General features: G+C 51.6%; 1 protein-coding gene and 1 pseudogene across 2 annotated transcripts; one reads left to right on the top strand and one right to left on the bottom strand.

Annotated features, from left to right (window-relative positions):
- Positions 1-1,356: 1,356 nt before the first annotated feature.
- On the bottom strand, positions 1,357-2,680 carry LOC101840224 (annotated as a pseudogene).
- A 2,788-nt stretch (positions 2,681-5,468) lies between these two features.
- Ptges (prostaglandin E synthase) lies at positions 5,469-21,314 on the top strand. 2 transcript variants are annotated; one of them, XR_005877075.1, is made up of 5 exons: positions 5,469-5,735; positions 8,297-8,494; positions 10,887-10,969; positions 20,064-20,365; positions 20,400-21,314. XR_005877075.1 is itself a non-coding variant. In XM_040745031.1 (4 exons), the coding sequence occupies exons 2-4, from the start codon at positions 8,366-8,368 to the stop codon at positions 20,311-20,313; spliced, it is 462 nt and encodes a 153-aa protein (XP_040600965.1). In that variant the 5' UTR covers positions 5,469-5,735; positions 8,297-8,365; the 3' UTR covers positions 20,314-21,314. The 2 variants fall into 2 exon arrangements, 1 of the variants encoding a protein (XP_040600965.1); XM_040745031.1 differs by having other exon boundaries at positions 20,064-21,314.
- Positions 21,315-23,008: the final 1,694 nt, after the last annotated feature.

The raw sequence follows: 23,008 nt of genomic DNA on the forward strand, positions 1-23,008 counted from the left end.
CCACCAGAGAAGCTTCTGCTCTCTCCTCTACCCTGGCTGGTTCTGCTCTGACACCAGAGGTGGATGTGTGTGGGTTTTTTGAAGGTGCGGTTAGTCTCTGGACAAGGTCGAGGTCAGGGCGGTTTCCGTGGGAAGGCCTTTCCTAGGAACTTATTGTATCATTTTTAGTAAACATGTTTTTACTAAACATTGTCTTACAGCTGCCTACTCCCAGGCAGAAGGGGAAGTGGCCAGGAACTTATTGTATCGTTTTTAGTAAACATGTTTTTACTAAACATTGTCTTATAGCTGCCTACTCCCAGGCAGAAGGGGAAGTGGGTCTCTGCTCAAGGTCTGGTGTTCCCACACAGGACCTGCTCTTTCCAGCTAGCTTCCTTACTCTCAGGCTGTCAGCAGTGGCTTTTCTTGGTCACCACGCCTGTCGCTGCCTCCATCTGAGAGAGAAAGATGCCATGCAGAGTTCAAGTGGATGGGTTTTGTTTTAATTAGGGGAGAGGGATTATAAAAAGGGGAGAGGGGAGGGGGAGATTGGCCTCTGAGAGCAGGAGCAGTGGGAGAGAGGAAAGAGAGGCAGACTGCCAGCTGTGGTGTACATGCTGGTAGGATTTGCTGAAGGGGGTGGAGGCAGGAGGATCAGGAGTTCAAGGCCAGCCTGGGCTACATAATAAAAAAGACAGGAAGGAAGGAAGAAAGAAAGAGAGGCAGAGAGAGAAAGAGAGAGAGGGAGAGGAAGAGAAAGTGGGATGGGAGGTGGACAGGGCCTTTTTAAAGGGAGCATAGTGAATGTGCACAGGTGGTGCTCTTAGTGGCCACAGCTGAGGGCACATCCTGTCAGAACTCCAAGGGCAGGCCAGTACAGATGCCTAAATACTAACGCCATCTGCCTTTCTGTCTCTCAGGAGTTTGCTATGGGAATGATGAGGCCAGAGTCTTGTGCGGCAACATGAGGACATCAAGTGGGGGAGTGGGTTGTAGGTGGATTCAGGAAGGTGGAGGAGATTGCCTGGAACGACAGCCTCACACCTAAGATGGAATAGGTGTGTGTGTGTGTGTGTGTGTGTGTGTGTGTGTGTGTCCCATGCTGCTTTCTAGCAGGTGACTTAGTAGTCACAACTTGTGCCAAGTCAGGTCTAGCCACCCTTCCACAATAAGCCAACTAAAAGTAGAAAGCAGAGCCAGGCAGTGGTGGCGCACGCCTTTAATCCCAGCACGCAGAGGCAGAGGCAGGGGGATCTCTGTGAGTTCAAGGTCAACCTGGACTACATACAGAGTCCAGGACAGTCAGGGTTACACAGAGAAACTCTGTCTCAAAACCAAGGTAAACGAAAGGTAAAAAGCAGAAAAGGGAGGCTCATCTCATTCAATGTCTTCACACTGGGAGACGGGGACAGAGGTCCAGCAAACCTTTTAAGTACACCTCCCGGAGCAAGAAAAAGTTCCGTAGAGACAAAGGTGTGAGCGTCCAAGCCCACCACCGACTGACTCATCCTTGTTGGCTTTAGTCTCCATCCTGTAAGGTGTCTGGCAGGTTGCTGGAATTGTTTGCAGTCTCTTTCAGAAAGACAGGTCCCCTCCCTATCTGACACCCTCGTCTTACCCGGAACGAGCTCCCAGGGAAACTCCACTAGCCTTGGGGCAGTGCTTCAGCAGGCTCAGCCTCAGTGAGAGACACACAATGTGTCTTTAGAGTCTTTGTAGCTGTCAGATCGGCCACAGGTGGATCCGATGTGTGCTGTTCTCCAGAAACGCCGCGTGTTGTATGAGCAGGGAGCAGAGTATGGGCAGGTCTAGGGAAATGTCTGTTTTTGATGTTGGCGGCATGCACATGTTCAGTGGGTTTCTTGTTAGGAAGAAAGGAATAAAGGAACAATAGAACCCACGTGTAACAGGATCCACCAGTCAAATAAAACCTCACCAAGATGCTTGAAGATGGGTCTCAATGAAGTCCCAGGATGTTTCGAGAGAAGCAGATTTAGCTTCCCTTAGCCTGAGGTGGCCCCCTAAACTGTAGGGATCTCCCTGCTGACCAAGCTGAGATGTCTCAATGTGCAAGCAGTCAAAAGAAAAAACCCCAAATCTGCTAAGGGAGACCTCAGAGATGAATCAAAGTAAGGCCAGGCTGCGGTGGTGCACACCTTTAACCCAAGCATTTGGGAAGCAGCCGCAGGAGGATCTCTGTGAGTTCGAAGCTAGCCTGGTCTACAGAGTGAGTTCCAGGGCAACTAGGGCTACATAGGGAAACCTTGTCTTGAAATACCAAAAACAAACAAACAAAAATAAGCGAGGTCAGCTTATATAAACTCTAAAAATTCCTTTTGATTAATCCTTGAGTTTCTAATTTAACACGTGCATTTTAATGTAAATTAACCCATTTATTAGAGGCTAGGCAGGTCTCAGGTGGTACACTTCCACGGTCCTTCAGTCTCCCGATGGCAGACGGCACTGTGATTGTGATTGCAGGAGTAGTGTTGCAGTCCGGGCCCCACCAGCCACTGTTTTCATGCAGGAACCACAGAGCCGGATGCCAGCGGCTCATCTCTTCACCTTGGTCTTGCCGCAGAAGGAGCAAGTGTACTTGGTGTGCTGGCTGATTTCAATTTTCTTCACCATTTTCCGGAGGAGGCATGATAGCGGGTCCCGTATTTCCTGACAATCCGACCTTCATGGTGCTTTTAGCCATGTGTCTGGGACCTAAGCCCAAGCCCAGAGAGATCATGAAATTTTTTTTCATTTTATTTTTGGTTTTTCGAGACAGGGTTTCTCTGTGTAGCTTTGGAGCCTGTCCTGGAACTCGCTCTTGTAGACCAGGCTGGCTTCGAACTCAGAGATCTGCCTGCCTCTGCCTCCCGAGTGCTGGGATTAAAGGCGTGTGCCACTAATGCCCAGCTGCTCATGAATTTTTTAAAAAGATTTATTTATTAAATATACAGTGTTTTATATGAATTCAGGCCAGAAGAGGGGACCAAATCTTATTACAGATGGTTGTGAGTGACCATGTGGATGCTGGGAATTGAACTCAGGACCTTAGGAAGAGTAACCAGTGCTCTTAACCTCTGAGTCATCTCTCCAGCGCCTGCTCATGAATTTTTTAAGTTGTCTTTTTTATTACGAATTACCAATATTATCAGGGTTTTGTTGTTATTAACAGATATTTTACATTTTAATTAAAGCAGGCTGCCTATTTGTGGGTTTTTAAATTTTGTTTGTTTGTTTAAGGAGACAACTTGATTGCCTAGGACTTACTTTGTTAAGCAAGCAAGATAAACCAGTTTGGGGTAGTTACCTGTTTTCCCTAATACATGCAAGTTAATAAGTACCATGCCCCGTGGTACCTAGTGGTAGCTGTGCTCATGCATTTCTTCCTTCTGTGAAACCTTGTTCTCCATATTTCCATTTTTCTGTTCTCCTGAAAAGTGGCCTAGCTACTCTAGCTAGGGAATGTGTTTTGGGTCAGTTTAAGTGGTGCCTTCACCCCAGATGTCTTCTCCGAGTGGGTCTTGGGGTGTCCTGCATAGCTCAGACACTGGGCGACCAGTCCTCATTTGTGTCTCCCAGGGCAAGCCAGTACAGATGCTTCTGCGCCGGGGACGGGTACATCCTGGGGGTCCTTCCTGACACCTGCATACTCTTGGGTGGGAGGTAACGCGTGCCTCTTGTTTTGGTGTCTTTTTACCACCAGGCACCCATAAAATTCCTCAGCTAAAAGGATTGCCAGAGTCATAGGAAAACAGAAGAACAGAACTAACTATGAATCTGAGGAGGAATGTCAGGTGACAAAGGCCAATGATAATAAATGAAAATATTTCAAAGACTATGAAAACCAAGACTACTAAAACAAAAACCAAAATGCCTTCAAAGGCAAAATTCTGAAAACATGCTAATCAGTCAGAATCTAAACTGCCTTTCGAAAGCCGAAGGTAAGCAACAAGCCAAACAATCCAGACCAGAATGCTTTCAAAGAAAACAAGCTAGATACCTACACCAAGTTCTTTGAAAGCAGACCAAAAAACGTATCTACCAAAGTAGGAACTTTCTTACCCTGCTCAGAAAAAGTTCTGGAACCACTTTGAGTGATCATGACCTGGGAACACAGACTTAGGTAACCCCAAATTCCATATTCCAACATAGAAGCAGTTTCATGGAGTCTGTATAGTTCCGAAGAACAGAGACTCTAATCCGTTAAGGCAAGTTTAAAATACATTGGCGGGTACTTCAGGGAGGTGGTGGGAACTATTCCATAGGCCTAAAATGCTGTCGGATGACACCCTTGGCTTTTGGACTGATAGGAGCTGGTAGGCCTGCTGAATCAGTAATTAGGTTTTTATCTGTTGTTCCAAGATGTTGACTTTGATATAGATTGATAAGGAAGTTTGCCTCTGGACTGGCAACATTCCAACTTCTCCACTGTCCTGAGGTTGTAACCAGCTCACCAGGCTTCGCAGACACAGGTTCCTGTGGGGAGTTTTCCTTCACAGTCAGATACACGCAGCTTTCTTGGGAGGGTGTGTTCACAGTTGGGGGGGGGTCACGCTTTCATCTGGCTCAGTGCCAGTGCGTGTAGCTTAGAGAGAGCCAAGCAAGGTGTGGCTGTCCCCTGCATACCTAGCCTAGGGAGGGCCGCCCACTCACACTGAAGGCCCCTTGGGTGGATCTGGCTTACGATCTACGGGCAGCGACCTCACGACTGAGGATTGCTTTATTTTTGTGTGTTTGTTTTTCTGAGACAGGGACTCTCTGTGTAGCCCTGCCTGTCTTGGAACTCACTCTGGCCTCGAACTCACAGAGATCCTTTGCCTCTGCCTCCCAAGTGCTGGGATTAAAGGCATTTGCCACCACACCCAGCAACAACTGAGGTTTTTTATTTAGTGTTATTTTTCTGATGCTGGGAAGGGAATCCAGGAGCCTCAGAAACACTGAGCAAGTGCTCTGATTCAGAGTCACAGCCCTGGCCTCTGCCTGAGGGCTGTTCTTTTTGTTTGCTGGTGTGTGCATGTGTCCACAAGGTCTATAATGTATGTGTGCAGAGTGTGCACACGTCTATGTCTGAATGGGCAGAGGCCAGAGATCCCGTCATTCCCTGGAGACAGAGTCTCTCATTGCCCCCAGAGCTAGGCTGGTGGCCTGCAGCCCAGCGCCTCTGCAAAGCACTGGGGCTACTTACTAGCCTATACATGGGAGCTGAGGATTTGAACTCCGGATTCTTGTGGTGATGCTTAGCAAGCTCTCTGAGCCCTGTGTAGTCCAGATTAGCCTCTGATCCTCCTGCCTCTACCTCTGGAATGCTGAGATTACAAGTGTGTGCCACCTGGCAGAGTGGTGTGTGCGTGTGTGCGTGTACGTGTGTGTGTGTGTTTGTGCACAAGAGTGTGTGCATACTCTCAAGGACCGTGGCACAAACACAGAGGTCACAGGAGCCAGGTCATAATTGAGCTTTGTGACAAGATGGTTACCTGAAGCAGATAACCAGCAAGTTGAACAGAAAGCTGGCTGCTTGCCCAGCTCCCCATCCTCCCGCCACAGATAAAACATGCTTCAGGCCAAGCAGCCCACACCACCATGTCCAGTTTCATGGGAGAGCTCTATCTCTATCAAGTACTGCTAAGCTTGGTGTGGTGACCTTGTGCTTGGAACACGGATGTCATCTTACGGAGCGTATCTTTAGTTCTTTTTGTAAATCAGCAAGAAGCCACCCACTGCCCCCAGCAGCAAGGACTCCCTCCTGCCAATCCTGCTAGGTAGGAACCATTGGCCCTATTCTGAGGAGGGGAAACTGAGGCTCCGGGGTTCTTAGCAAGGGGAAGTGGCTACAAAGCAGGTGCTCTGTAATTGTGTCTTGTAGACATAAATATTTTACTGGTTTAATCCTTTTCTACTTTCGTTCTACTATTTGTGTGTGTACTCACAGTCAGAGGACAGCCTGCCTCGGTTACTCCTCTTCCTCCACCATGTGGCTGGTACCTTTTCCTACTGAGCCATCTCACCAGCCCTGATCTTTGAGACAAGGTTTAATATATCTCTGGCTGGTCTCAGATTCTCTAAGTAGCTGAGGATGACCTTGAGCTCCCCATCTGGTGTCTACATTTCCAGTGCTGGGGTCACGGGCACACAGGACACATCTGGTTTCTGCGGTACTGGGGGTCAAACCCACCACATCATCCGTGCCAGACAAACACTCTACCAGCTGAGCCACACCCCCAGCCAAGACTCTTCAGGTCCAGCAACTGCTATGAGGGAGTGACCAGTGGCAATGATGGCCAACTGCATTTTGTAGCGGGGGAAACGGGGTCAAAGAGGGAAAACACATCTCCAGGCACATCACTGCCGTGAGGGCTGGCTAAGTTTTCCAGCTGAGTGTGGTCCAGACTGTTTGTCCCTCCATCCCTGTTCTTTGAGGCAGACCTGGATGTTCCTCTGGGACTGTCAGCATTAGGTTACTGTCACTTAGGTTCTAGTTGATGGCAGAAAGGAGTGAGCAGCAAGATTGCCCTTTCCCCAGGCCATACTCCCAAGTGCCAGAGAAAGGGACAGTCACCAGGGATGAGACGCAGCCCGCAAGGGGCTAACGAGTCTTTGTAGCCATCAGGCTCTTTGGGGGTAAAGGGTCTCCCAGAAAATTAGGGTGACTCCGAAGAAGACATCAGAATAGCGTGTCCAGCCAAAGCAACTTCACAGAGTTAGTGGAGGTAAAACAAAAACCCTTGAGCTTAGAAGCAGTGACCGGGGGTCGAGTGCGGTGATGGTGGAGGCCTGTCCCCACAGCACTGGAGAGGTGGAGGGAAGGAGGGGGAATTTAAGACTGCACTTGGCCGGGCGTTGGTGGCGTATGCCTTTAATCCCAGCACTCTGGAGGCAGAGGCAGGCGGATCTGTGAGTTCAAGACCAGCCTGGTCTACAATAGCTAGTTCCAGGACAGCTTCCAAAGCCACAGAGAAACCCTGTCTTGAAAAACCAAAACCAAAAAAGCAAAACAACAATAACAAAAAGACTGCACTTGGCTAAACAGTGAGTTTTGAGCCCAACTTTTTAGATGCTGCCAGAAAAGAGAAGAGATGAGGGGTGGGAAAGAGGGGAGAGAAGGTCAAGGGGAGGTAGGTGGCTCAGTTGATAGAGCAGGAAGTCTTGGGATCTGATACCCAGAACCCATGTAAAAAGTCAGTAATTTGCTGGCCGCAGGGACAAGTGAGTGCCTAGAGTTCGCTGGCCTGCTGCTGTTCTACCAGAGGGTTAAAGTCTGTGAGCCACTGTGCCTCAAAAAAGTAACTCGGGTGAGGTGTGGTGGCGCACACCTTCAATCCCAGCACTCTGGAGGTAGAGGCAGGAGGATCTCTGTGAGTTCCAGGACAGCGAGGGCCAACAAGACCAGAATCCTATCCCTGAGACTCAAATGGTAGAACAGAACCAACTCTAACACAGCTGTCCTCTGACTTTCACACAGGTGCTGTGGCACACACACACTAAATAAATAAATAAATGTGATTTCAAAAGAAACTAAAAAAAAAGTAAGGTGGGCAACTGAGAAAGTCAGGTGACATCAGCTGTGACTTCCACATGCAGGGGCACACACATGCAGGGTCACACACATGCAGGGGCACACACATGCAGGGGCACACACATGCAGGGGCACACACATGCAGGGGCACACACATGCAGGGGCACACACATGCAGGGGCACACACATGCAGGGGCACACACATGCAGGGGCACACACATGCAGGGGCACACACATGCAGGGGCACACACATGCACCCACCCTCACCAAGTGCACATGTACACACCCAAATGAACACACACACACACACACACACACACACACACACACACATACACGACTCTGAACTGGGAACTGGAGGTCTGTGTTCCTGCTAGGGCATGGCAGAAGGACCAGTCTGGTCTTTCAGCTTGTAGAGGCAGCCTGCCTCTGTGGCTGAGTGTCCAGCATCACAGAGACAGTGTGTTAGCACAGATGGCCTGATTCTCATGCCCTCTACCTGCCTTCCCTCTTTGGAAGGTGGACATGGGTCAGTGATAAGTTCCGCAGACGAGGTCGGTGACCTGGAGTTAAGATGAGAAACAGATTAGGAAGTCTGAGGCTTTGCCAGGGGAAAAAATGGTCCAGAGCCAAGGATGGCGTGGGGATACTTCATTCCTCTTCCAGCACTTGGAATAGAACTTGTTTCCTTCGCTGCAGCAGGGGGCCAGCTGTGGGTTGATCAGGGTGGGCGGGGAGTGGGCGGGGGCGATTGGAGTCCGCCTACTCAGGGTTTGGCCCGGCTCCTCCTCCTCCTCCTCTCCACAGGCCGCCTTTGGGACAGTCTCACCCTCAGTCACCGTGTCCCGGAGCTGGAACTCAGACCATCTAGCCGAGATGCCTTCTATGGGTCTGGTGATGGAGAACGGCCAGGTGCTCCCGGCCTTCCTGCTCTGTAGCACACTGCTGGTCATCAAGATGTACGTGGTGGCTGTCATCACAGGCTACACCAGGCTTCGGAAGAAGGTATGCGAGCTGGGGTGTGTGTGTGAGGGGGGAATTAGCACTCTGCTGGCTTTTCCCTGCAACAAAGTCTGGGAACTGAATAATGTGGCCGAGGCGTGCCTGCCAGCGTGCCCACGAAGCTGCTTAAAAGCTGCCGTCTCAGCAGCCCTCCTGGATGCTGGCGTGGGCTCCAGCTCCTGAACACGCTGGTGGGAGAGCACTCGGGGTTCCCTCTCTGAGCGCCAGGTGAAGCCACTGCACCAGGAAACGCACGTGGAGCGCACAGACTCTGACAGCCAGCGGTCTCCTGACCTGGCGGTTTCCCAGCAGGCAGGGAGATTTCATCTCTGGGTGGAGTGGAAACTGGCAAAGCAGCAGCCCGAGTTCTCTTTCCGTGGAAATTCCCACTCCCCGTGGAGACTCACGCGGCCTCCGAGGTTTAGTCCTAGCCAAAGGGGTCACAGAGAACACTCTGTGATCCCAGTCCTAGCAAGGAAACAGCAGTAAAAGAGCCCACACGAGCCGGTGGGAGTGGCCAGGACTTCCCGACCTACTCCTCCCCATTGCCTCTCTTTCTGCCAAGAGGGACCAGAGGGTCACCTTCTGCCTAGGGGATGGGCACAGGCTCACCATCCTCTTCGCCACCAACCTGAGGACCTGGGCAATTGAGAGTTCAGTGTCTTCATCTGGAAGCTGCTGCAAAGCAGACCCACACGAAGCATCTGTTGCTTACAGGCATTTTTTTCAAAACCAGCCTTTGTCCAGTCCAAAGGCGGAGGAGGGGGGTGATGGAGTGCAGGTTAGGTCCCCGGGTGGGACTCTTGCCCTCCAGCCGGGCTCAGCCCCTGGACAGGTATTTGCAGGAATAAAGGCAAGGCAAACACTTACTGGCTGCCTCTGGTTCCCCTGTTTGGTCTGCCCTGGGATACAGGGCACAGATGCCAGGCGGAGATAGCTATATTTTGTCCTTGTTCCCTCCCAGGGGTCCAAAGTTGAGCACTAAATTACCATCAGAGCCCGGGGGAGGCAGTAGGAGTTGGACTCCCGCGGTTTTTCCAGTGAGAAGCCTGGGCTGAGAAGAGTGAGTGGCTCCTGCCATCCCCTAGGAGCTTGGTATCTGGCTTCTGAGCCTCACTTCCTCCTGGTCTCCATTCCCGGAAGGCTGGTGGAGGCCTCCCTTGCTTTGGGCCCTGGGGTTCCTGGATGCCTCTTTCTGCCAAGAGGGACCAGAGGGTCACCTTCTGCCTAGGGGATGGGCACAGGCTCACCATCCTCTTCCCCTCCAACCTGCGGACCTGGGCAATTGAGAGTTCAGTGTCCCCATCTGCAAACCTGGAGACTTGAATGGCCAACATGTCACCCACTCTGGTCCTTAAGACAGCTTCCAGTTCCTGGGTGTGTATGCTGAGTGGCCCTTGGCCTGCTAGAGGTGGCTCCCTGATATCTCAGAGTCGGGGGCTCGGGAGCTTGGGAGCCAGCAGGGAGGAATTCTGGGTGGGAGTTCCTGGCCTTATTCTGTCATTTTACATTTTCCTCAGGGCAGGGCAGGAGCAGGCCCAGCTGGGCCTCCAGGAACAGACCAGTGTGAAGCCCCTTGTTCACCTCACGGTTCAGAAAGGTTGACTCAGGCATCAACTGAGCGGATGGGGTGCTTTTGTCTGGGCTGCAGCAGGTAGTAGCTGCGAGCGAGTCGTGAGCCTAGGCCCCCAAAGGCAAAAGTGTGACCTCTACGCTCTTTCCGGGGATGGAAACTGACCGTCTGCCAGCACCGCCCCCCCCCCCAGGCTGTCCCTGCTCTTCCACAGAGGCCCAGCTGCTCCGTTTCATCCTGAGTTTTCAGATGAGAAGTTTGGGCAGCAGGAAGCTGCAAAGCCTGGTGGTCAGAGAGGGGCTGAGTGTCTGACCAGCCTCTTGAGCGCCTCTAATGGCTTCTACTTAGCTTGTTTGCTTTTAGTCTTCTGAGACAGGGTCTTACTACTTAGACCAGGCTACCTTGAACTCACAGAGATCCGCCTGCCTCTGTCTCCAGAGTGCTGGGATTAAAGGTGTGTGCCATGTATTCTGCTAAATATCTTATTTTAATTTGCTTCTTGAGGTTCTTAGACTAGAGCCTAGGGACTCACGCGTGCCAGGCAAACACGGGACTATGGATACATGCCCTGATCCCCTCCTGAGTGCACTAGGCTAACTAGTCACACTTGCCCCAGTCTAATGATCTCAATGTATGAACCCAAGACACCACCAGGGGGACACTCTGGCCACCTTGAGCTCTGGTACACAGACAAGAGGCTCAGGGGAGCAGACTGAATGGTCTGTAGGTCATGTAGGTGACTCTACTGTTGCCTAGCCCCTGAGCTATGTATTCAGACAAGGACCTCCTAAGGGATGGTGACCCTCAGCCAATGTGTTTCAGGCTTTTGCCAACCCCGAGGACGCCCTGAAACATGGAGGCCTCCAGTACTACAGGAGTGATCCAGATGTGGAGCGCTGCCTCAGGTGAGTACCCGTGAGTGTCTGGGACTTGGCCACAGACCTGGCTGCTACCTGTCCTTACTGAGTTTCTGAACTGGGGACTTGAGAGTCACCTGTGTGTGTAAGGGTGTCCATGGGCCAGATTTCCTCTCAGACAATTATAGTTTACTCATTACATTTGTCTTGGAAAAGATAATTCTCAGGATCCAGAATTAGAGAGTTAGTTCAAGACTGATGGTGTGTGTGTGTGTGTGTGTGTGTGTGTGTGTGTGTGTGTGTGTGTGTGTGTGTGTTTGTCTCAGATGCCAACACTTGGGAGGCGGAAGCAGGAAGCTGGACCAGAGTTCCAGACCAACCACAGGGTGAGACCATTGGAAGCAAGCAAACAGAAAGTACAAGTGGCATATAGTGGCTCACACCTGTGAGCACAGCATTTGGGAGCTACAGGCAGGAGTGTCAGGGGTTCAAGACCAGCCTCTGCTAGTAGGGACTCATCCCTACAAGTGGATCTCTGACTTCTACTTGTCTCAGTGCATGTGCTCTCTCTCTCTCTCTCTCTCTCTCTCTCTCTCTCTCTCTCTCTCTCTCTCTCTCTCTCTCTCTCTCTCTCTCTCCCCTGTAAAAATTATTTTTAAAGTGAGTCTTAAGGCTAGGTATAGTGGTGCACACCCACAATGCCAATGTTTTGGAGGCTGAGACAGGAGGATTGCCTTGGGTTCTAGGCTGGTATGGGCTATGGGTAAAGCCCAGTCTCAAAAAGCAAAGCAATCTGGGTGGTGGTGGCACACGCCTTTAATCCCAGCACTTGGGAGGCAGAGGCAGGAATATCTCTAAGTTTGAGGCCAGCCTTATCTACAGAGTAAGTTCCAGGACAGCCAGGGCTACACAGAGAGGCCTTGTCTCAAAAAGAAAGAAAGAAAAAAAAACCAACCAAACAAAAAAAGGTCTTGGCTATGTAAACATCTTCTGGAGACTAAAAGTCGGTTTTTAGCAGCCAGCTAAGTATTGGAGTTTGGGGGCATTTCTTTGCTGTGTCATCAGTCATCCAGAATGAGGAGGGGACTCTGGGGTGAGGGGAACAGGAAGTGGCAGCTGGACCTGGTGAGCCGTGCAGCAAAGCTCCCACCTTATCCCCTTACGTCACAAGCAGAGATGGGTAGGACCCAGCCACTTCCATAACAGAATTCCCCTCTGCAAGCAAAGACTGGGGAGGGGTTCCTTATGTTTTTCTTAGCCTTTGACAGTAATGTACACACTTGTGGTTTCAAAAAAATGACAACAATGTGTCATAGGAAGTGAGACTCCAGGCCACCCTATCCTTTCCAACAGAATGAAATGCAGGCTAATCTGTATGCGTTCCACCAGGCCATTGCACTCATCGTTTAATGCGCACCTACTATGTGGCAGGCACTGGCTGGTGTCATGAATAAACGGCCTTGCACAACCCTGACCCCATACTGGTAACTCTCGGTTGTCTAGGCCATTCTGAGCCACGGAGAGGGAAAGGCTAAACGGCTCAGGCAGGCATCCCAGCCAGGGAGGTGTTTTGTCGCCTCCTAAAGAAGCATAAGGATTCGAGGCCAGCCTGGTCTACAAAGTGAGTTCCAGGACAGCCTCCAAAGCTACATAGAAACCCTGTCTCAAAAACAAACAAACAAACAAACAAAAAAAACCCAAGAAGCATAAGGAACCCTGAAATTCCCACCTACCCGGTAGGATTTTCCTTCTTCTTCTTAAATATTTGCTTTATTTTTATTTTACTTTATGTATATGAATGTTTTCCCTGCATTCAGGAATGTGTACTGCATACGTGCCTATTGGATCCCTTGGAACTGGAGTTACAGATAGTTGTAAGCCTCCATAAGGGTGCTGGGAGCTGATCCTGGTGGTACTCTCAGGATAAATAAGTGTGCCTACCCCTGAGCCATCTCTCCAGCTAACTTTTATTTCGTGTCCTCTCTAGCACTCAAGCTTAAGTGGTTGGCATTCAGTCTAGCATTTTCTGAACATTCCTACCCCCTAATGCTGTAGAGCCCCTTGGTGAGTTTCATTCGGGACTCACTAGGTACTTGGCTTGGGGGGGGGTCAACACCTGGGTAGTGGGGAAGCCTCCTGACTCCACAGAACCTCACAGACGGTTGAGGGCTGGAGGTGAAGCCCAGGGTGGTAGAGTGCTTACATAAAAACGAGTCAGGGGCTAGCCTGGGCTACATGAGACTCTACCCTACTAAAGAAAGGAGGGAAGGAAGCCAGCCGCTGGCGGTGCTCCTCTTTTTAATCCCAGTAGGTGGGAAGCAGAGGCAGGAGGATGTCGGTGAGTTTGAGTTCAGTCTGATCTACACAGTGATCCAAGCCAACCGGAGCTGTGCAGTGAGACCCTGTCTCAAAAGAGAAAGTGTCGGTGAAGGTGCAGGACGGAGAATCACCCACCGGCTGCCCACCGCTAGGAGCTGGCTGGAGAGCGGGAGACACAAGGGCTAGATATCAGAAGCAGGGCAGGTGCCCCTGGGCCGCACCGCTGGGTACCAGGAAGCATGAAGCCTGGACCCTGGGTCAGAAGTCTGTCTGGCAGATTAGCACATGCCGGAGACAGGCCAGGTGGGTTCTGGGGCGGTCAGGGACCAGGGTTAAAGAGTGAAACCCAGGTGACTGGACAGAGGGTCTAGTGCTTCAGAGCGCTGGTTGCTCTTCTGGAGGACCCAGGTTCCATTCCCAGCACCCACATGTGCCCTTTTCTGATCTCCTCAGGCACACATGTGGTGCACATGCATACATGTAGGCAAAACACTCATGTAGAAAATAAAACAGATACCCTTAACTTTTTTTGTTTTGTTTTGAGATAAGTTCTCACTGTACAGCTCTGGCTGTCCTGGAACTCACTATGTAGACCAGGCTGGCTTCAAACTCACGGAGATTCACCTGCCTCTGCCTTCTGGGTACTGGGATTAACGATGTACATACAACATTACACTCGGCCAAAAAATTTTTTTTCTCCCAAGACAGGGTTCTCTGTGTAGACAGCCTTAGCTGTCCTGGAACTCGATCTGTAGACCAGGCTGGTCTAGAACTCACAAGAGACTGAAAAAAATTTTTTAACATTAAACAAAAGAAGAAGAATGGAACTGAGGCCACCTGTAGTGGCCTCACCTGGAATTCTAGCACTGAGCAGGTGGAGGCAGCAGGATCAGGAGTTCAAAGCCAGCCTTAGCTGCACAATATAACATCAGAGGCTTGCAGAGACTACATGAAAAAGGAAGGAGGCCAGCTCTGGGGAGCAAAGGACGCCAGAGTGAATGTGTAAGCAACAGATGAAATCCTGAGTGTGTGTGGTTGACACGGGCATAGCCATGCTAAAGACTAAAGCCTCAGACCCAAAGGGATGGCAAAGCCTTCCCCAGGAGAGGTCAGGGATGGCAAAGCCTTCCCCAGGAGAGGTCAGGGATGGCAAAACCTTCCCCAGGAGAGGTCAGGGATGGCAAAACCTTCCCCAGGTGAGGTCCAGGGATGGCAAAACCTTCCCCAGGCGAGGTCAGGGATGGCAAAACCTTCCCCAGGAGAGGTCAGGGATGGCAAAACCTTCCCCAGGCGAGGTCCAGGGATGGCAAAACCTTCCCCAGGAGAGGTCCAGGGATGGCAAAACCTTCCCCAGGTGAGGTCAGGGATGGCAAAACCTTCCCCAGGTGAGGTCAGGGATGGCAAAACCTTCCCCAGGCGAGGTCCAGGGATGGCAAAACCTTCTCCAGGCGAAGCCCAGGGATGGCAAAGCCTTCCTGTGGTCCCAGTGGGAACACTGGCAGGGTGTGTAAAAACTAGTAACTGCAGCCTCCTGCAGGATGTTTATACCTGAGACTGCTTTCCCACACAGACCTCCTGCCCCCGCCCCCCAGTTCTGTTCTTTTCTTTCTTTTTTCTTTTTCTTTTCTTTCTTTCTTTCTTTCTTTTTTTTTTTTTTTTTTTTTTTTTGCTTTTGGTTTTTCGAGACAGGGTTTCTCTATATTGTTTTGGACCCTGTCCTGGAACTCGCTCTGTAGACCAGGCTGGCCTCAAACTCACAGAGATCAGCCTGCCTCTGCCTCCCGAGTGCTGGGATTAAAGGCGTGTGCCACTAACACCTGGCTCTTCCCCCAGTAGAGAGCGAGTGGTCCACTGGCCCCAGCTTTTCTGCGTGTGCGAGCCTGGTACAGTGGCTTTTCTGTGTGTGTGTGTGTGTGTGTGTGTGTGTGTGTGTGTGTGTGTATGTGTATGCCCCAGTCAGTGGAAGTCCCAGCCTTGCTGGACGGGTACCCAGCCACATTCTAGTCCCAGGACACCTGCCTGTGCTTGCAGATCGAAATGTGTTCACCTGCAGCTGTGCGTGAATTCCCATGGACTGTTGCCCCAGCGGGAATACCTGGACCCAAGCTTCCTCTTGGGCTTAAAGCCTGAGGAAAGCAGTTTGCCAAGAGATTTGGCCCTCAGGTGCAAACTTCCTATGTTCTGAAAATGACATCCTACCTGTCCATTTATCAATAGCGGATGCGGGCTCAGAGAGGAAGGGACACCTGCCTGTGGCCTCTGCTCCTTGGTGGCCTCTGGTGGAACCCTCATTTCTCACTGCAGTCAGAGGGGGCCTGTGGCAGGCTGTCAGCTAAAAAACAATGCGGAGCAACTCACAGCTGTGCCCAGGCCAGAATTGGTGATTTGGGGGTGGCCATGGTGGCCTTCCTTTCTGCTGTTCCTCATTTCCTGGGCACCAACACTCTGAAGAGAGTGATGTTATCTGTAGAGATAGAAGCGGTGTGCCAAGATCGGGCCCTGAGGCTGCACCCCATCTAGCAGGAGGCAAGCCTCAGCCCCACCCCTTACTGCCGCCCTGCCCCTTACTGCTGCCCCTCGGCACATCCGCCTTTGGCACCACGCTGTCCTTGCACCGTGTGTGGGTGGTGAGCTGGAGGAGCTGCCAGCTGCTGTCTCTGCCTTGACCTAGGGTCACCAGCAGTCTCCGTCCCCACTGCAGTCTCTTGCTGCAGAGTTGTTACTCTGTCCCAGCCTGTGTGGAGGGAGTGGGGCAGGCTGGATGCTACAGGGGGCTGTGCAAGTCCGGTCTGGTGGGAACCGGCTTTGCCCCGGAATAGCGGCTATTATCCCAGTGACACATTTCTCCCCGTCTGCCAGTACGTGACTCCCTGCAGGCCTCTGTTTGGATACTGTAGCAGGGGAGGAGAGGTGAGCTTTATTTTATGTTTTTCAACATCCTGATTTCCCCATTCCTCCCTGCCCCCAGCAGCACCGTGGCTTTTTGGGGCCCCTTTGTGGTTTCAAACAGATGAGGGAGGCAGGCCCTGGGTGGGAGCTCCATCTGCTCCCAGTCACCTCTTCCCACGTGGTCCACCCCTTTGCTGCTGGGGGGGGGATCAAGGAAGTGTGTTTTCTCTACAAGGGCCACCTCCCCAACCAGGGACCTGCCACAGACAGGGGCTGTTCCTCTTATCCTTGTGTCCCAACCTTTCCTAACTGCTCATCAGGTTTGGTCACATTTGTCCTCAATATGGCTGTGCTTTGGGTTTTTTGTTTTTTGGGTTTTTTTTGTTTGTTTGTTTTTGTTTTTTGAGACAGAGTCTCGTGTAGCCCAGGCTGGCCTCTAACTCTCTATGTAAATGAAGATAACCTTGAATTTATGATCTTCCTGTTTCTACCTCTCAAGTGCTAGAATTAGAGTCATGTGCCACCACTTCTGGTTTCTGTGCCCAGGACCTTTTAATTGCTAGTCAAGTGTTACACCAGCTAAGCCATATTCCTAGATTAAAAAAAATATTATTTATCTTTTGCATTATATACATGCAGTGACTTCAGCAGCCAGAAGAGGGCGTCAGATCCCCTGGAACTGGCTTTACTGACAGTTGTGAGCCACCATGTGCTCCCAATTGCTAAATCATCCTCTAACACCTTGTGTTTATTTTCAGGGCAGGGCCTTCTGTAGTCCCAGGCTGACTTCGAATCTACTGTGTAGTCCAGGCTGGCTTTGAACTTTTGATACATGGTAATTATCCTGCCTCAGGCTTCTAAGTGCTTAGAATACAGGTGCAAGATAGCACACCTGGCTCCTGACTCTCACACTCTTTTTTTTTTTTAGGGGGGGTCAAGACAGGGTGTCTCTATAGCCCTGGCTGTCCTGGAACTCACTGTGTAGACCAGGCTGACTTCCAACTCAAGGAGATCCGCCTGCCTCTGCCTCCCGAGTGCTGGGATTAAAGGCGTGCGCCACCAATTTACTCTTAACACACCAACTCCCCTTGGTGCAGGCATGCTTGCGTGTGTGTGTGTGTGTGTGTGTGTGTGTGTGTGTGTGTGTGTGTGTGCGCGCTCCGCGCGCGCGCACGTGCATGCACAGTTGTGTGGGGTGTCTGGTGTGTGCGTGTGTGTCTGTGTGAGGGGTGGGGTGGGGTGTGGGGTGGGTGTGCCGAGGCCAGAGGAGAACTCGTGGCTCTCTCTCTCATCTAGTGCTCTTCATCTTTTTCCCTTGAGGCAGAGTCTGTCGCTGAGCCTGGAGCAGACTGACAGCTAGCTCACTCCAGCAACCCTCCCTCCCGTTTCCATCCCCTTCCTGCTGGGGTTATTAGCACTTTAGTCCCATCCAGGGCTTGTTTTGTTTTGTTTAATATGGGTGGTGGGGATTTGAACTCTGATCCTCATGATTGTGCAACAATCCGTCTTAACCACCAAGCCTTTTAAGAAAGTTGGTTTTAGTTATTTGGTTTTGCTTTTTTGTTTGTTTTTTGTTTTTTTTTGAGACAGGGTTTTGTCTCAAACCCTGCCTCAAAACCCTTTTTCTGTCTCAACCAGCCAGCTCCCAAATAATGACATGAGGCTTCTTATTAATTATGAAAGCTTGGCCTATAGCTTAGGCTTGTTCCTAACTAGCTCTTATAATTTAAAGTAACCCATTTCTATTAATCTATGACCTATCATGTACCAGTATCTCTCTTCCATCTGTACTTCCTGTTTCCTCTGGTGCCTCCTCCCTTCTCCTTTGCATCCAGACCCCTCCTCCTCTTCCTTTCTCCCCAGAAGTTCCGCTTGTACCGTTTGCCTAGCTATTGGCCATTCAGCTCTTTATTAAACCAATCAGTCAGAAGTCGCCTTGGCAAAGACACATCTTCACAGTGTAAACACATTCTGCAACAGAGTTTCTCTGTGTAGCCCTGGCTGTCCTGGAACTCCCTCTGTAGACCAGGCTGGCCTTGAACTCACAAAGATTCATCTGCCTCTGTGCTGGGATCAAAGGAGTATGCCATCACTCCAGGCTAGGGAAAAAAGTAAGGAAGGCAGGGAGGTAAGCGAGGAAGGGAGAGAGGGGTGGAGGGATAGGGAGGGAACGGAAGGAGGGAAGTCTTATATACAACCCAGGCCTGACTCAAGTCACTCACTAGCAGAGTATGACCAAGATTTATTTATTTTTATGTATATGTTTACTGTCATGTACTTCAGAGGCCAGAGGGAGGGCATCAGATCCCCTGGAACTGGAGTTACAGATTGTTGTGACCTGTTTGTTTTTTTCGAGACAGGGTTTCTCTATATTGTTTTAGAGCCTGTCCTGGAACTAGCTCTGTAGACCAGGCTGGCCTCGAACTCACAGAGATCCGCCTGCCTCTGCCTCCCAAGTGCTGGGATTAAAGGCGTGTGCCACCAACGCCTGGCCACCACACCCTGTTTTAAGCGGAGCTGTGGACCACTCCAGCTGCTAAGTTGCATTTCCCCTCCTTAGGAACTTTGATGTCCTTGGCCGGAATTCATTTCGTCTGCGTTACCAGGCCCCCTCACTTCCCTCTCGTGCACTGTACTCCAGCAAACGGGTCAGGTTTCAAACTTGGTGCTGTTCTTACCCCAGGGCCTTTGCATATGCTGGGCTTTGGTGGCCACATGGCATCTCCTCATGTTCTCCCTCTGCCTGCCTTTCCCATAATCCCCCTCGTCTCCTAGCCTCGCGTATTCTCCTGCCTCTATTGGCCACACTGTTTTATTCACCAACCAATAAGAGAAACACACATACAGAAGGACGTCCCCCATCAGGGTGCTTCCGGAGAAGGTTCTTCATCTGCCTCGACAGCTTCTCGTCATTTAGGCTCTAACACGTATCTCTACCCCTGACTACTGCCCCAGCCCCTGCAGCATTTGGGTGCTGGGTGCTCTAGGCCTCTCTCTACCAGGCTCTGCCTGCTTCCTTTCACTCAGCAAATGGCTAGTGGCTCTTGCTAAAGACTCGTTTTCCAGTGGGAAACAAGACAAGGCCTCTGAAGTGGTTTCCCACACAAGTGCTGGGGCCAGGCTGGGCCGGCCAGGGGCCTGTGCTGCGGGTCAGATGGACTGCAGCTGGGAGCTAGAGTCCCCGGATTGAGTGATGGGGCCTGTCTTGGGGAAGGTCACGGCTCGGTCACTGGGTTTGTGTTTATCTAAGTGGTCATCGATGGCTCTGGGCATTCACTGTCCTTAGTGGATGGGGTTTGACTGCCTGGTTCGTTTTAGAGTGGGGCAACAGTCCAAAAGGGGTCACGGACACTGAGTGACAGCTGGTGAGAGTTTTCTCCCTCGGCCTTATTTATGGTAGGGTTGTCTGCAGCCTCCCCGCCAGGCATGCTGACAGAAGAGCGGGGTAGCACGCCCGAAGGAAGGCAAGGCTGGCCAGCGGCTGTGCTTAGCTGGGCTGGTGAATGGAAGAATCCTATGCTTAGAACTGCAGATGATGCTTAGTCAGCTTTTCGGGGGGGGGGGGGACAGAGACAGCCCTGGATGGGGCCCCAAACCTGCATTCAGAGGTCGAGTGGGTCTCAGTCCTGACAAGAGAACCCCTGGCACTCATCTCTTGACCCCAACCCTGGTGTCTAATGGACAGCATGGGGAAGGTGGGAAGGACGGGGCCCATACAATCCCCGTGACCCAGTGGCAGCCTCTCTGGTCATGTGCTGTTAACAGGGCTTTGAGCCTCAGCCACTTCTGGGTAAAAGCTCAGAGTCACTGTCCGCCTTGGCCCTGCAGCATCTCACTTATTGGCCAGCAAGGGGTTGGGGTGTCTGGCAGTCCCAGACTGGTGGGTTGGGAGCCCCGGCACTAAGCCCGCTGACTGTACCCCTCTGCTCCTCAGAGCCCACCGCAATGACATGGAGACTATCTACCCCTTCCTCTTCCTGGGCTTCGTCTACTCCTTCCTGGGACCTGAGCCTTTGGTCGCCTGGATACATTTCCTTGTTGTCTTCGCAGGCCGTGTGGTGCACACGGTAGCCTACCTGGGCAAGTTGAACCCACGAGTCCGCTCTGGAGCCTATGTCCTGGCCCAGTTTGCCTGTGTCTCCATGGCTCTGCAGATCCTCTGGAAAGTGACCCATCATCTGTGACCCAGTGGCCAAAGCCTCGTCGGCCATCACACCGTGGACAGAAGCCACCAAGTTCAGCCATCACACCGTGGACAGAAGCCACCAAGTTCAGCCATCACACCGTGGACAGAAGCCACCAAGTTCAGCCATCACACCGTGGACAGAAGCCACCAAGGCTGAACCTGGGGACTTGGTGTCCCTTCTAGAACAGGGATGGGCTCTAGTCCTGGGTGTGTGTTTCTTAGCCTCTTGGGATCTGGATGAAGTGCCCAATTAGAACCACTTACAGATGAGTTGTCAAGATTGACAGAGCATCCTTGACCTCACAAAAGCCTTAAACACCACTCACACTCCCTCTTGCCCCTTAAAACTGAAAGGACAGCCAGGCGGTACACACCTTTGATCCCAGCACTCAGGAGGCAGAGGTGGGTGGATCTCTGTGAGTTCGAGACCAGCCTGGTCTACAACAGCTAGTTCCAGGATGGCCTCCAAAGCCACAGAGAAAAACCCTGTCTCAAACAAACAAGAACCAATCAAGCAACCAACTGAAAGGACAGGGGGTTCTCCAACATAGCATTCCATCCAGGGCTAAAGGTGAAGGCTTCTGGGCCAGCCCAAGGAGAGACACCAGGAAATCTTCACAAAAGGCCCGGTGATGGCCAGCTCCCTCAGGCATTGGAGTTAGGGGACTTGCTGCACATCCCTGTTGCCACCCTCCTGTCCTTTGTTCCAAGTGCCTTAGTTAGTACAGGCTCAGTAATGGGAGTTGCTCTCAGTGAGCTCTGCCTGCCTGGTCAAGGTCCTAGCTCCCCAAAGACCATCAGTCAGGGTGGGCTTTGTCTGACCAACTACTGAAAGAGAGCTTTGGGCTTCTTCAGTGTCTGTGACGTTTGAAGATACCAAATGTCCATCTGAGTGTGTGTGTGTGTGTGTGTGTGTGTGTGTGTGGAGTCTCCCTCCAGAGTCCTCCTGAAACCTGTTCAGGGTTAGTCATTAAACAGCAATGTATGATGACCTGTGAATGCCCTGTGGTCCCCATTTCCAATGTCCATATGTCTCAGCTGGCCTGGTGCCTGCTGAGAATTTTGGGGGTTTTGCTTTTTTGAGACTGGGTTTCACTTAGCCAAAGTTGGCCTCAAACTTACTATGTAGCTGAGGACAGCCTTGAACTAACAGCCTGCCTGTACCTCCTAAGGGCGGGGATTACAGACCTGCACCACCACAAGGGGTTGTTTCTGGGGCCAAGCTAGCACAGACGACAGCCTGCTCCAGGGAAGTCCCCTTCTTCAGCAAGGAGACCTCTGATAAGGTGGAGCTTGGCTTGGGATCCAGAGAGGTCCTGCCAGGTATCACCGGGTAGGATGCTGTTTTTCTTACAGCCGGAGACCACATGGAGGCTCCAGGGCCTGGGACAGCCAAGCTCCCAAGCCCTGCCTGCTTTCCACCCAAGGCTGGTGCCTAGTGTCCTTACCCCTCTTCCCAACGGGGACCTGTGCACCTCCTGCTCCATGAGGCCTTTCTGGAAAGTCCAGCGAGCCTAGGTTTCAACTCCACACACAGTGCACCGGGAGTGGACAACACTGCCCTCTGGTGGTGAGATGAAACCTTTGTTCTTGAAGCTCTCTTCTGAGGAAAACAAGAACCATAGATCCCCTTACCCCCCCCCCTTTGAGTGCCAGCTGTTTGCTGAGATGTCTTCATCTGTTGCCCCCATTGCCCCATTTAATACTTAAAGTAATTTTAAGAAGGAGGCATGTCTGCAGTTTCATATTACGTATATGTGTGTTATGAAAGTATGTCTGTATCATATATGTGCCTGGTGCCCATGGAGGCCAGAAGAGGGTGTTGGATCCCCTGGAACTGGATCACAGACAGTTGTGAGCCACTGTGGGTTCTGGGAATTGAACCCGAGTTCTCTGAACCGCTAGGCCATTTCTCCAGATCCATTTCAGCATTTTAGCTGGGGGATTCAAGGGTCCAAGAAGAGAGATGACTTGCCCTGAGTTCCTGAGCCAGGACTGAGAGAACTCTGCAAGGTAGGGCCCAGGAGGGAAGGGGACGGAGAGGTCTAAGCAGGGCAGGTCAGCATCTCTGTGTTTTCCCTCTTGGGGAAGGTTGCCTGGTGCAGGAACGTGTATCACCCACAATGACTGCACTATCTGAGGCCTGGGGTCATGGGACCGGCCCCCTGCAGTGGGGAAGGCAGCATGGCTAGGAACCCAGACAGCCTTATCCGGGGTACGGCTGGGATCCCTGGTCGGGGGACAGTGAGGCAGAGGTTCGATGGGGAGGTGAGCATGCCGACACTGGCCAGGAGATGTAAAGAAATTCAGTTGGGCTGGGTGTGGCAGCACACTTTAATCCCAGACAGGCTAGCGAATCTCCGAGTTGGGGGCCAGGCTGGTCTACAGAGTGAGACCTTTGTCTCAAAAACAAAAGAAAACCAAGGAACCGAACTGTGAGTGTGGGAAGAAGTCAGCCCCAGTGTGCTGTGCTGTGAAGTTGGGGTTGGAGGGAAATCAGGGTAAGAGGCCAGGGTGGGGTGGATACCTAGGCAACTTGTCTGGGCGGGCTGCTATATGACCCTTACTCTCCAAGTGGCTTGGGCAGTGAGTATCCTAGCTATGCTTAAGAGTAAGAGAGATGGGGACAGTGGCTCCAGCAGGGTGTCACTGGGCCTAATGGCTTGGTCTGTTCCGTCCTCGTGGTAGGGAAT

Source organism: Mesocricetus auratus, unplaced genomic scaffold, assembly GCF_017639785.1.
Source record: "Mesocricetus auratus isolate SY011 unplaced genomic scaffold, BCM_Maur_2.0 Super-Scaffold_100004, whole genome shotgun sequence".
In the NCBI taxonomy this organism is placed as follows: Eukaryota; Metazoa; Chordata; class Mammalia; order Rodentia; family Cricetidae; genus Mesocricetus; species Mesocricetus auratus.

Excerpts from the sequence above, each read along its gene's own strand:
- Ptges (XM_040745031.1), top strand. The coding sequence starts at position 8,366 with ATGCCTTCTATGGGTCTGGTGATGGAGAACGGCCAGGTGCTCCCGGCC. Across the intron at positions 8,495-10,886 it reads ACACCAGGCTTCGGAAGAAG|GCTTTTGCCAACCCCGAGGA; the intron begins GTATGCGAGCTG and ends AATGTGTTTCAG. Across the intron at positions 10,970-20,063 it reads GATGTGGAGCGCTGCCTCAG|AGCCCACCGCAATGACATGG; the intron begins GTGAGTACCCGT and ends TCTGCTCCTCAG.